This window comes from Miscanthus floridulus, chromosome 18, assembly GCF_019320115.1.
Source record: "Miscanthus floridulus cultivar M001 chromosome 18, ASM1932011v1, whole genome shotgun sequence".
Lineage (NCBI taxonomy): Eukaryota > Viridiplantae > Streptophyta > Magnoliopsida > Poales > Poaceae > Miscanthus > Miscanthus floridulus.
The window spans coordinates 20,575,475-20,589,487 of NC_089597.1; the positions used below are offsets into that span (position 1 = coordinate 20,575,475).

General features: G+C 42.8%; 2 protein-coding genes across 3 annotated transcripts; one reads left to right on the forward strand and one right to left on the reverse strand.

Annotated features, from left to right (window-relative positions):
• The first annotated feature begins 3,584 nt into the window (after window positions 1-3,584).
• On the forward strand, window positions 3,585-5,577 carry LOC136521497 (peptide methionine sulfoxide reductase A5-like). Its single transcript, XM_066515247.1, has 4 exons — window positions 3,585-3,955; window positions 4,159-4,271; window positions 4,745-4,889; window positions 4,990-5,577. The coding sequence occupies exons 1-4, from the start codon at window positions 3,671-3,673 to the stop codon at window positions 5,185-5,187; spliced, it is 741 nt and encodes a 246-aa protein (XP_066371344.1). The 5' UTR covers window positions 3,585-3,670; the 3' UTR covers window positions 5,188-5,577.
• A 2,938-nt stretch (window positions 5,578-8,515) lies between these two features.
• LOC136520843 (transcription factor GTE1-like) lies at window positions 8,516-13,887 on the reverse strand. 2 transcript variants are annotated; one of them, XM_066514506.1, is made up of 8 exons: window positions 13,685-13,887; window positions 13,344-13,493; window positions 10,730-10,807; window positions 9,859-10,083; window positions 9,640-9,738; window positions 9,398-9,456; window positions 9,116-9,266; window positions 8,516-8,927 (listed from the first exon to the last, which is right to left on the reverse strand). In XM_066514506.1, the coding sequence occupies exons 1-8, from the start codon at window positions 13,799-13,801 to the stop codon at window positions 8,766-8,768; spliced, it is 1,041 nt and encodes a 346-aa protein (XP_066370603.1). In that variant the 5' UTR covers window positions 13,802-13,887; the 3' UTR covers window positions 8,516-8,765. The 2 variants fall into 2 exon arrangements, with proteins under 2 accessions (XP_066370603.1, XP_066370604.1); XM_066514507.1 differs by lacking the exon at window positions 10,730-10,807.
• Window positions 13,888-14,013: the final 126 nt, after the last annotated feature.

Consider the following 14,013-nt stretch of genomic DNA (forward strand, 5'->3'; position numbering starts at 1 on the left):
AAAGGCGTCGGGCGAGGCGGAACCAAACTCCCGTCATTCGGGCAAGGAACGTAGCGGCGCCCTTGTCCGTCCAGAAGTTTTTAACGTTCGATGGTTATTGGTTCCTCTTTCTAGGGTACCCCGGTATCAGGTACCCGACAAGAGTAGTAGAGATGTATATGATAATTATCTTGCTTATCCTTATTCCATTCCATCGTACAAGACTAAATAGGCCTTAGGGCTAACAAACTAGGAAATAATTATTCCTTAATATATGGAACTGATTTGATACCCTTCTATCCTAGCCACTAGCCGGCTCAACTTGCCCTGCATGGCTAGAGGGCGACGGCGCGGCCCCAGCAGCGCGCTTGGCGGCACGGCGTATGTCTCTGGCGCGCCGTTTCCTTGCATAGGGGCGGCCCCACATGACAAATGTGTTCACTTGAAATTCTTTTCTCAAAAATGAAAATTGAATTGCGATCAGACTTTATCTATATCTCTTATTATAAAGTTAATCCCCGCTACAAGTTCTGTGTCAACGCCCCCGATGCTGGGCGTCGATTGAAGAAGAGGAACAACGAGGAAAACTGAAAACTAAGTAGTAATAGTAGCGATGCTGAATGATTAAGTGCGAGTAAGTAAAGTTTTACAGAGTTCAAGCACAACGCCCCCGATGCTGGGCGTCGATTGAAGAAGAGGAACAACGAGGAAAACTGGAAACTAAGTAGTAATAGTAGCGATGCTGAATGATTAAGTGCGAGTAAGTAAAGTTTTACAGAGTTCAAGCATCGGTTGCCCTCTCCTTCGTTCTTGTGATGTTCCTCATTAGTTTTTATAGTAGTTGGAAACCCTGATCCTTGCACACCTCAGCCTCTTATGCTAGTTGTAGGTCTTCTCCATCAGTACCAGATCTATCAATAGAAGAGAATACTCAATAAATCAAATGTCACCAATCTGATGCAACGGTTTATGCATCATCTATCAAGAGGAGGAACGAAATATGTATTAATTTATTTTTAGTGAGACCATACCCAGTTGGTTCGTCTGTTGAGCCAATAGTAAAAGTGTCAGCATTACCAGTAGTTCCGCGATCAAGTGCTTGCACAAGTCTGCTAAAATCATTTCAACATGTAGCCAATTCTCACGAACATGATGCAACCTAATAGTCATGTTCACAGTACCGCTTTGGCGTCGACCAGCAAATGCGTCAAGAATGAAGTTAGACGCCATTGTGAGACTCTTTAACATATCATGCTTGCAATTGATTACAAGAAGCATGTCAGCATAAATAAAAAAGATAATAATAATAATACCACAAATCGGTTTTCGAAAAAATAATACCACAAATCAAGCAAGTGTGTGTGTGTATATATATATATATATATATATATATATACTTCCTCTGTCTTGGTTCATTCAAAAAATATATTTCCAGCTGCGTAAATGGACAACAATTGTTCATATAAATAGCTAGAAATGTATTTATTTTGGTACGGAGGGAGTATTAGCCTATTATCATTATTAAGACAGACATGAACGGGCGCATACTCCCATGACAACGACTATGGCGGAGACGACGGATTGATAACCTCCTCTGTAGCATGACATTAAAGGCCGACCATCGAATAAGATGGCTTGATGAAAACAGTGGTGTTGCATTGGTTTCAACACCATGACATAACATCGGCTGAGGGCCTGTTTGATCCCATTTGCTAAACTTTAGTCCACATTTTTTCTCACTTTTAGTCTTTGGGGATCAAACAGGTGGCCTAAAAGGGGATGACTAATTTTTAGGCCTCATTAGTCCATTTGCCCCTCCAAGGTAGGCTAAAAGGGGCTAAAAGTGCTTTCACTCTCTTTCTCTTTCCTTTCTCTTTCACCTTTTAGTCACCTTTTAGCACATGGAACCAAATAGACTAAACTTTAGTCAGGGACTAAACTTTAGTCAAGGACTAAAGATCCAAACAAGCCCTTAACACTAGTCTCAATAGGAATTTCATGATAGTTTCATGAATATTAAATAGGCTTATGTAGTAGCATAGTATTGATCAAGAGAGATAGGATAAAAGTTTCATGAGGATGAAACTTGTGTATATTGTTTTCAACACATGATAGTCTGGGAAACAGTTAGATGAAACTCCCACTTAGACTGGCCTAAATCATCTTTAATCTTTTTTCGTTTGCACTGTGCTATGTTTACATGGTTCATACATGTGCAAGGCATGATGATGTTTTAGATGTTTACTATAGCTTTTTTAGTGACATGGACTGCATAGCTGCAAAGCGCGTTATGTGCATTTGATTTGTCTAATCCGTCAATGTGGCAAGCATTACTACTAAGTTGATTAGTATCGTTACTATTTGCTTGTGCATATGCTAAGTGTTTCGGAAAGGAGTCTCACTATTGTCTAATACTTTGTTACAGGCTGGCACAAGAATATACTTTGATATGAATATGAACAATTGGTATAGAGGAATGCTAACAAGAGCATGTTGCATTAATTAGATTTATCTTTGTAATTTTTGGCTGGCATCATAAAAGTACCTGATAGTTATTTTTCATCATCTTTTGATTGCATTGTAGGTTAGATATTATTATTTGTTATATGCTAGCTAATTTAATGTAGAGTAAAAACAATGTGGGACAACTTCTAATCTCCCCTGTATTAGGATAAGGGAAGATATTAGAGTTGGCTTTTAGATCTGTACCGTTTTACCTTATACAAATTTATAAAGACATTACATATAATCCCTATGACTCAGTGGGCTTATATATTTCTTAATTTTTAATGCATTCTGATGTGTGGTTGAGTTCAAGTTAGATATGATCTGTGTTCTATGGTGCCAACCCGCGCACAAGGGCGCGCATTAATCATTAGTATACAAATATGTGCAGCGACTCGTTGACCTCTAGAGTTATATAATGTCATAATGACATTTAAAAGTTTCATGTTTTATGCTAGGAGGTAATGTGTATTTTAATTTAAGACTTAGTTCATTTATTGTTGTCAAGGAGGATAATTAAATATGAGAGATACAACTATACAAGAAGTATCAACACTGTGGTACATCCCGCAAACGAGCCAATGGCTCAGTGGTGGGGCTTGCTCAGTGGAGCAAGCACAGTCTGGGTTCGAGCCTGCTGGATACAGGTTTCTGCAATAGGGTTTTCCTCATTTTCTTTGCAGCCTCAAGCGCGGATGTTCCACAATGTTCAAGATGCTGTGCCCGCTTAGAGTCTAATGATCTTCTTCAAGTATCTCTCAGTCGTGTATATGCCCGTCACGCTTGGAGGTATCTTTAGGTATGGTGCAGTAGGCCTGGCTTATATACACAGTGTGTGCGTGCATGTGGTGTGAGTTTGTGAGCTTGTACTTGATACTTGAAGTATTTGAAGCATAAAAAAAACACCGGTACATCCTGGATACGAAATCTAGCTTTTGCGAACATTTGGAGCTGTTTTAACTCTTCAACCAAAGAGGTCTCTCTTTATCTTTATCATTAGCCCAAACGTGCCCTTCAAGCCCATTAGTGGGACCACTTGTTCGATCCATACGGCCCAACTGCCTACCAGCCCACCACCACCAACCGTCCGACCCTTCGAGTAGTCCCACACCGACGAGCAGCAAACCACCCAGCCCACCCGCCGGTTGGTCACGCACCTGCCCGATCCCGATCTCCGGCAGACGCCATGGCAGCGCCCTCCGCCGTCGCGGCCGTCATAGGGGTGCTCGTCCTTCTCGTCGCGGGGGCCTCGGGCGCGCGCCTCCCGGGCCGCGGCGGCGCCGTCCGGGGAGCAGCGCTGCCGCGCGGGGGAGCGCCGGCCACGGCGGTGTTCGCGCTGGGCAGCTTCTGGCGGTCGGAGGCGGCGTTCGGGTGCCTCCCAGGCGTGATCCGCACCTACGTTGGCTACGCTGGCGGCTCCAAGGCCAACCCCGAGTACCGCAATCTCGCCGACCACGCCGAGTGCGTCAAGGTGCCGTCCAAGGAGCTTCATGTGTCGTGTAGCCGTGTGCTTGAAGAAATTGGGACATGTCTGGTCTTGGCGTGTTGGCTTGCTTTATCGTGCATTCATGCTTCATTTTTGTTTATTGGTTTAGTTTGGAAGTATTCTGGACTGAAATGTTCCCTGAGCAATGATGATTGGCATTGACGGACTGTCTCTCTTGAACCAATTAGGTTGAGTATGATCCCCGGTTGATTCACTACAGGCAGCTTTTGGATGTGTTCTGGGCAAGTCATGACCCACGGGAGGTGTTTGGGCAAGGGCCAGATGTTGGCAACCAGTATAGGTGATTGATTTATCGTCTCTTTCTTGCAAAATTGATCTTTTTTTTTTTCTTGCATGACTTGCGGTGGCCCTTTTGTCCAGTAATTTTTGTGATAATCTTTACTTGTGTCCTATGCCAATGCCAGACTAAAGCCATGATGTTTTTCCTTCAATTATGTTATCATAAAACTGATAATAAATTTGATTGACAAGCATTCTGTGCCCAGTTCATGTTAGGCGAATTTCAGTTACAGTAATTGCATGATGCTTTTATCAGATTCTAAAGTCGCCATTTTTACTTTAATTCATGGTATCTGGATGTATAATAGATTGGGCTAACATGCATCTTTTACGTTATGATGTAGATGTATCATGCCACTTGTATTTTAAGCAAACGATTTTTCCATGAATCGTGAATGAACATTATGGTTGTTATGTGATTGGATAGGTTCAAAAGACATGAACATAATTGTGGAGTCACTGATGTGGTTGCAGATCTGTTATCTTCACTAATGGAACCATTGAGGCCAGATTGGCTGCTCTTAGCAAAGAAAAAGAACAAGCTAAAGATCGTAGCAGCGTTATTACGACACAGATCCAACCATTGGGGGTGTTTCATCCTGCTGAACCAGAACATCAGGTAGCAATTCCACTATACTTCTTTTTGATGATCCAAATGCAATTCATTATGCTACTTCTATTTCCTGTTTGCATTTATACGAGCTGCATTTCTATGCTAGAAATTTGAACTGAAGCGCAAACCGTTCCTCTTGCAATTGATTGGGAATTTGCCGGAGGAGGAGCTCCTGACATCAACACTAGCTGCAAAATTGAATGCATATGCCGCTGAGCTCTGCCCTGTGAATACCCAAAAGAGAATTAACTCGAAGATTGATGAGGTCACAAAGAAAGGATGGCCCATCTTAAGGGACATTTAACTCACATTAGCTCCTGGACTCCAACCGATTGATGCAATGTAGACACAAGAGAGGTGCATGTTTTCGGAGATGATTTTTAGGATACTTCAGCTGTTCACCGTTGCCATGGTGACCCCAGTCATCCATTCTTCACTTTGCTCACAAAGATTATATAGTTCATAGCATCTTCATTGAGATTATTAGAAGTTGTGTGTTACTCCGTCTGTAACCCATATTCATGGTCCAAGCTTAAGGAACGGACAATAGTTTTTGTATTTTTGGTTCATTTGTGAAAATATAGATATTTTGTTTTTATTCAGTAGAGATTGTGATTGTCGTGATTGATGGCTTATGTAAATATGACCATGAAAATTTGGTTTTGTTAATTAGGGAAAAATCATGTCTTCAGTTTGTCTCTGGAAAAAAACAATGGCTAATACGGCAAAAAAACTTATGATAATAATACCCTTAGGGCGTCCGTCCTTCCAGACGGTACCGACCCGTCTGCTCCCGCAACTCGCGCCGCACACATTTGCCCGTGCCCCTACCTGCGCCTCCCGCCACGGCCACGATCCATCCGCCTGCCGCGGCCACTGCTGAGGTCCGTGGACGACCTCCACACCACTTCATGGCATCGAGCTCCACGTCAACGAACCTTTATTGGGCGGCAGCAAGTAAATGAGCACATGTTGCAACCATATATTTCATGTGTATATTTCATCTGGATGTTGCATATGTTGCAATAAGTATACACGCATGTTGCCAATGTATGTTTCAAATATTTCAGTTGTTTTCAAATGTATGTTGCAAGTGTTTTATCTGGATGTTGCATATGTTGCACTGGTCATACACGTATGTTTCTAGTGTATGTTTCAAATGTTTCAGTTGTTGTTGCACTGGCTATACACGTATGTTGCAAGTGTATGTTTCAAATGTTTCAGCTATTTCAAACGTATGTTGCAAGTGTTTTATCTGGATGTTGCATATGTTGAAGTGGCCATACACATATGTTGCAAGTGTATGTTCTAAATGTTTCATTTGTTTCAGACGTATGTTGCAGCAAATTCTTCATGTTGCAAGTGTTCCATGAGCAGGCGTGGGAAGTGGCGCAGGTGGTCCCTGCGGTCCCCGTGGGCGCGCGGGAAGCGAAGCGGGCGCGACGGTGGTGGCAGCATGTGGGCGGGTAGGCAGGAGCTGCATGCATATGCGTGGGCGGGCAGAAGGCACGGGCGTCCGGACGTCCGGGCGCTAGCAGCGCCCAAAAAATTATGTCATTGTAGAGAAATAAACAATGTGGCATTTCACATAAAAAAACTATTGAAAAAAATCTTCCAATATTGTTGTTCAAATACCGTTATCTTCATCATCTTTGCTAGGACTAGTAATTGAGAAAAGAATTAAAACAACTAAATATATGGAGGTGTCTTCTTTTGGTTTAGAGCCCATGTAAATGATACTAGCTACATCTAAATTCAGAGTGCTATGGTAGAGCTTCCTAAACAATCACAATAGAAATGGCCATCAGTCTCAGTTCCCTCACGTTATCAACATTCAATCTCAGTTCCCTCTAAAATCTCAACTCAAACTATCTCAGTTCCGTCACAGAGTGGAGTTGCATCTCATGTGTGAGTGGAGTTTGAAAGCATAAGTCTTGTGTTTATCTACTTAGGATACTTATCTACTTAGGAAACTATCTCAGCTCTTATCTTTACCCTTATCTTGCTTTAGCATCTCTAGAATATGTTGTAATCCTTTCTTAAGGACCAAGTATGCAGCCCTATATGTATCCCCAACCTGCCATGGTTTGTGGCAAGGCTAATGAAACTGAAATTTAGCCCCAAACCTGTGATTTGTCTCCAACAGAGTTGCATCTCATGTTGTGGATATCTCAGTTCCCTCACAAAGTGGAGTTGCATCTCATGTTGTGGATGTCTGCCTGAGAGCGGAGTTGCATCTCATGACGTTGTGGAAGTAACTAGCACTATAAAACACAAAAATGCGGCGACGGCATGGGGTTATGTAACAAGCCATATACCAAAATTTCAGTTAGTTAACAGTAGGGTTAACCAGAATGCATATTGAATGAGTATGACCTTTTCCACAAAAAGCAAACTAAGAGGAATGGAAAACCAGGGACCAATTTCAGTTGAAGCAACAATACAACGGGTGATGTTGAATGGTGGAACTCATGAGTCATGAGCAATGTCATAAAATTGGTTTATTTTGTACAACTTCGTGTGAACCCTCATCATGGAATTAGTGTTCCTTGAGGTCCTGCAAAAGCTATTTATTCACTACACTGAATTTCTGACTCAAGGGAAGAAATTGGATATCCCAGAATTATAGATCATTACAATGTTTTCATTCACAATAATCTGAGGCTTGACATGTTTTCCTTACGTACCATAAGTCATAATCTCATTGTAAGCAAACAGTTTGTAAATTTAGCACTCGTCAGTGACACCATCACTTTGCTTGAACTACCCTGCTCTCCACTCTTCCCTGAAGCTGCGCACTGCAGGTTCATATCTGTAGCAACCACACATTTTAGAGGACATAACAAGAGAACGTTCAGACTTTAGAACAAGACAGTTCAGAGTTCAGAAAACGTGGAAGCTAAGGAGTTCAGAACAAGACAGAACCCGAAACAAATGCATCTGTCCCTGAACATTATGAAGCCACCTACTTGTCTCTCACGTCTCCAGCGATCGCCGGTGGCCACGGTTGTTACATAGCACTCTTAGAAAGCCCATAGACGATCACTTTAGGACATCCACTTTTATATTAATAAATTAATAAAGACGAACATCGTAATTCGACTGTCTATAATCAACTATTTATACAGTCACGGTCTCTTTAGGATGTCCATTTCCGTAAACGATTAACAGATTTAAGTAGTGTTTATTCTCGCCCATCTTCGGATCAGCTGGTAGTCATTAGCCCACTGGAGACGCCCTAAGTGAAGCATTCGTTCTACCACGGTTAGTACCTGATTAGCAGCTGATGGTTACCACTCGCCACCAAATACGAGGCCGAGCTGTGGATTATTGCAGACGGCGCGGTTCGGTTCGATTGTCTCTGCAGCTATGGATCTTCGTCATCTTGCGTGCGTTTCCCCCAAAGGGATTTGAGCACAGGGTCATCCCAGTTACAAATTACAACAAACTCACCACAAGAATAAACAAGATAACATGTAAATCTGCAGGCCTTCTTACATCAATTTTCAAGCCAAGGCGGAGAGTAAACAGTTACGAAATGTCTGCATCATCTGATTCCACAAGTGAGTAACATCGGCCTGTGACAGAGCTTGCTTCTACATTGTGGCTTCATTCTAGCAATTGCATGTAGAGACAATCAATCACATTGTGGCTTTCATTCTAGCAATTGCATGTAGAGGCAATGTTTATTGTTGGATCAGAGGGGATGCGATCAGCTCATGGTTACACATGAAATCACTTGTTACTGGACAGACAGTGTACTATATACACAGCTCCACAAAAAAAATGCAGGAAATCGTTTCACAAAGCTAATGGCTACTCCTACCAAAAACAACTACTTAACAATCAGAGAAGGGCGCGAATCAAAGATCTGGAAGATGGCTAGGGCTGCTTCTTGATCCGCTTCGAGGCGGTTTTGGCCAGAGCATTGCATATCTCCCTCTTTCTCTTGGCGTTTTCGTCCATCTTCCCAGAGGCAACGTTGGCCTGCCGTTCCAGCGCTTCCCTCACAAAGAATTTCAGCCTCCATAGAGTTGTCTCGCTCTGCATCAGGGTGCATAGTTAAAACAGACCGGAAAAAAATAACCAAAATGGTAGGAGCAAACTCTCAAGTTAAACGCACAGGGTGGTATTCTTTCCTTAATTCTAAGCCATGATGTAGTATAACCAGTTATGTCTATGGTTGAAACAAAAAAGAAAGGGTGAGCACAAGGGAACACATAAATCATTACTTGGGCATCCATATCAAGATCCACTTCTTCTGCTTTAGTTTGGAAGCTAGGATTGTCTTGTGCAACAATTTCCAGCGCCTTGTTAAGATCATCTGGAGACAAGTGGCAGAGACCTGCACCCAGCTTCCTCTTCTCATCTGTGGTCATTTTCCTATAATATCCAAATTTCAGCAACCATGTGATCCAGATTCAGATACACGGGTAGAATGTCATCATCACAACATAAAAAATAATAGCATACAATCAAATCAAAAGGCATAGAATGAGCATTATAAGATATACCTGCATCTGTGAACCACCATTTTCCGGAGCTCCTCCAGCTTCCTATTGATCTGATTTAGCTGGGGAGAAAAAAGAAGAGAGGAGGTACTGAATATCCATGGGAAATAGAATAGGATACTTGAAAATCTAATACTGAACGAGGCAATGAAGATGAGTCGACATTTGTACATATTGCATCCAAAACCACACCATCAAACTGCTATTAACATCCCAACAACTAACGATGTAAACGAGCACCATACCTCATCATCAGTATCTTTTGCTAATTTTGCGATTGCAACTTCTCGAGAAGTATTTGTGGCTGCAACACCCTTTGATTCCTCCTCCTTTTGTCTTTTTTCCTACAAGCATATGTACAGAAAATATAATGCACAAATAAAAGGTTCCGACATGCTTTTATTGGCTAGGCAGTGAGAGAGAGAGAGAGAGAGAGAGAGAGATGTATGACTAAAAAACTTTACCTCACTCTCAACTTTAGGAAGAAAATGGAGCCACTTCTCTTCAAATTTCTCAAGCAATGATTTAGCCATCAAGTGGATTACATTTTGATCATCATTGTACTTCATCGCATTGGCAAAAATTAATCGAACATCAGAACATATTTCTCGAACATTGGTGTAACAGGTACCATCTTTCCTTTCCATTTTCTTTTGGATGGTAGAGAAGTCCATAGGTTGGATAATAATCTGTTAACAAGATAAACTAAACATATGAAAATCACTACAAACAAACATTACTGATACATAAATAAATATTAAATGCCCCTGCTTTGGCTGTTCGAAAAGGACACGATAATAACAAAACCAAAGCAGCTCTAACTATGGTGCATCTAACCAGCTTCCAAGGAGAAGCTAAATACAGAGAAACATATACAGCTAAATGTCAAGGATTCCACAATTTGAAGCAATATCCAATCTTGTAACAGATAATAGAGGTTAAAGACACAACCTTGTACTTCAGGAAACTGAACATAAACTGTTGTATTAATTCAATGGTAAAACTCTAAAAAGGGGGTGAGAAGGTTCCACTGCTAAAGGAAAAGCCACTCACTACAATGGCTCATATATCCATTGTAGTTATATTTGTATACCTGTGCTTGCAATATAATACAAACGGAGGCCAAACTGGATCAAGGTAAAAGTTAGTGTACCTCTTCAAGATTATGTATTGCTCATACATCTAGGATAACACTAAAGACATACAGCAACATCAGTAGTGATTAATAGTTATACTAACCTACAACAATATCCCCTTGTAATAAAAATTACTACTCCGTTAGGAAACAACTACAGCAATAAATGACAAAATTATATTAGCAGTTTTAGCCATTACTTTGTGATAGTCAGGAATGTGCAGGGTTACAACATCCACCGGCTCCAGAAATGGCCATGCATCTTTATGAGAGGTGATCTGGAAGGATGAAAACCAAGAAGACTGAGTGAAAATGGCAAAGGAATAAATGAGAATTTTCATATGGCAAACCAATCACACATTTTCTGATTCTCCTAGAATAACTAAATAAAAAGTTAGAAGGACCTAAAAGTAATTTAGAGGGATGTTTCTCTGTCCGAAGGAAGAGATGTAGTGATCTGGGGTTTAGAGAGGTCAGGGAGACAACAACAACAACAACAACAACAACAAAGCCTTTTAAGTCCCAAACAAGTTGGGGTAGGCTAGAGTTGAAACCCAGCAGAAGCAATCAAGGTTCAGGCATGTGAATAGTTGTTTTCCAAGCACTCCTATCTAAGGCTAAGTCTTTGGGTATATTCCATCCTTTCAAGTCTCCTTTTATTGCCTCTACCCAAGTCAACTTCGGTCTTCCTCTGCCTCTCTTCACGTTACTATCCTGGCTTAGGATTCCACTACGCACCGGTGCCTCTGGAGGTCTCCGTTGGACATGTCCAAACCATCTCTTTCGGGTTTCATCTCCATTAGAATGGCTAGATTTAACGTTGGCTCGCCACGCCTATCACAACCCTCCTCCTTTACCAGGGCTTGGGACCTGCTATGTTGAGACAACATAGGCGGAGTTAGAGGTCAGGGAGACACACAACAAAATCTCTATACAAAGCTTTGACTGCTGGTGGTGTGATGAATCAACATACAGTGGATGTATAAGACTGCAAAGCTCTTCTAATGGTGAAGATCTTTCTGTGGATGGCATTCCATGGTAGGATCCAATCAGCAGTCCGAATTAAGAAAACAAAGTGGATGGGATAAGAACAGTGCAAATTTTGTGGAGAGGGTGAAACTACTGATCATATCATTTTTCTGTGTCCTATTGCTGTTTTCTTCTGTGCTTTTTTTTAGAAGTTTGTTTCTGTTTTGTCTAAAACTCCAGTAGACTGTAATGACTTTTATTCCTCCTGGCTTTAGATATAGGAAGACAAAGGTTTGTGACTCGCTTTTATTGTGCAGGTTCTCTGTGGGTGCTGTGGAACCAATGTTTTAAATAGCGGGCTAAGCCTCTTAGCGGCTGGCTTTCCCAAAGGCTACGAAAGGTTATAGCGGGCTAAGCTATTTAGCGGCCGAGCAAAAAATATGTGAAACATAGAGGAATTTTACACAATATAAACATAGAAGATGAACTGACGAAGACATTGCAGATACCAATTACAGAAAATCAGTTAGTCACATCAGATGTAGCCAAATACATAAAGAACAGACTATAGAGGAATCTTGCATGTCTATGGCTGGGAGCCTGAGACTTGGCTGTAGCAGGCTCGCAGCAACAGCAGCTGCCGCTCGCCGCCGCCCGCACTCATAGCTGCTCGCTGGTCCTGCACTGCCGCCGGTCGCATCCTCGCAGGAGCAATAGCCGCTGCCGCCGGCGCCGGCACTCGCGAAATCGGAGAGGAATCAGAACATGTTACTGAGTTGCTTTGGGCCTGCGCGTGATATGGGCCGAAGGGAAACGAAAACCCACGCAGAAATTGCCCAATAGCGGCGCTAAAGGACCTCTGTTTATCGGAAGTAGCGCGCTATTAGCCACTAATAGCGGAAATTTTCCTGTAGTGCTAAATGTGTCAATGTGTAGCGTCGGACGGCCTAAAACGCTATATCCCGCTATAGCTGGGGCTAAATCCCGCTATTTAGAACATTGTGTGGAACACAAGGAACGATCTGGTGTTTAACAACAAATTAATCAGGATCAGTAGTGGTCTTATTCAAGCTGGTGGCCTTGCTGCAGAACTGGACGGTGATGGCAAAGAAGGTTAAAGAAAGAGTGGCGGAGCTTATCAGGCACATGGTAACGGCGTTGATCAAATTTAGAGGAGTGTTGTTTGCTCTATTGTGGTTGAGTTTTGGCTAGGTTGCAATAGTCTGGTGTTGTGTTTGCATGAAGTGCTGAAAGTAAATGTGGCTGTGGCTGTATATTTGTGGCATTTTTGCTGGTAGGTTTTTAGAGGAGTTTGCAGAGTGGTGGTTTAGATTCTGGTGAGTATTGAGTTAGTTTGTGTCTTTCAGGTTTTAGAGATCTTCCGCTATAAGCTAGTGTCCGCAGTCAGCTGTGCCAATGGTCTTTGGTCTAAAAAAGGAAATTGGAAGGGACCACTGGAGAAGAAAAATATAAACTTTGTCAAAATTATCTACAAACTAGAGAGATATCAGGTATTAACTCAATTGAAACAATTGACCTTGAATATGATCAGCCAACAACAAAGACATCGTATGCCTCAATAAAGATGATTTTTAGTTGCATATGTGATATCATCAATACCACTTTCAAAAGCTGCAATGGTTTAAGCTGCAACCGTAAACCGTCTCATTTTGATGATCTATCAGGCGTTCAGGTCGTTTACTGTTCTAAATTGGGCAGACTTTCTACAGCATGCTTCACGATGCAACAAAATAGAGCGAAGCCAGCAAGCACTGACGAGACAAACAAAGAAACGTGCAGCGATTATTCATGCCAAGATTCAAGAACCAACTCGAGAAAGGTCACCTCTTTCAAAAGCACGCCGAACTGGCGCATAAGGTCGGGCATCCCCCTCGAGTATGCCCCGTGCCTGCCGCCACCGCCGCCCTTCCGCCCGCCGCTTCCGTGCTTCTTGCCATCGTAGAAGTCCACCACCTCTTTCACGCGCCTCTCCAGCTGCAGCACACACATCGCAAACAACCCCCAATCTGAGAACTACTGGGCCCGAATTGTCGCGCTAACAAAAAAGAACACAAATTCCCCCAAATTCGGCAAACAAAACATTCTAATCGACGCTTCTCCCGCACTAGAATCGCGTCATCGTCGCTATACGAGACGGGACCAGGAGCAGGCAGTCGGAGGATTACCACGTCGGTCTTCGAGACGAGGTCGTCAACCTGGCGCCGGAACGCAACGGCCTCCGACTCCACCTCCTGGGGGACCGCCTCCGCTGCCGGCGCTGGGGCGCCGTTCGCCGGCGTCATCTAGGGTTCGCGGCCGCGCGCGTGTGCCGGCGAACACCTGCAACTACACTACAGCCGACTGCCGCTCTGACGGGTTTTTTTTGTCTTTTTTTTTTTGTCTGACGGCAAGTGACTATGATGAGACATGGGGCCTCCTGCGCCGGTAGGTGTACAGCTCTCTATGGGCCGGGCTGAACATGACGACAACATGGGCTGGGCTGCATAGGTGGGCT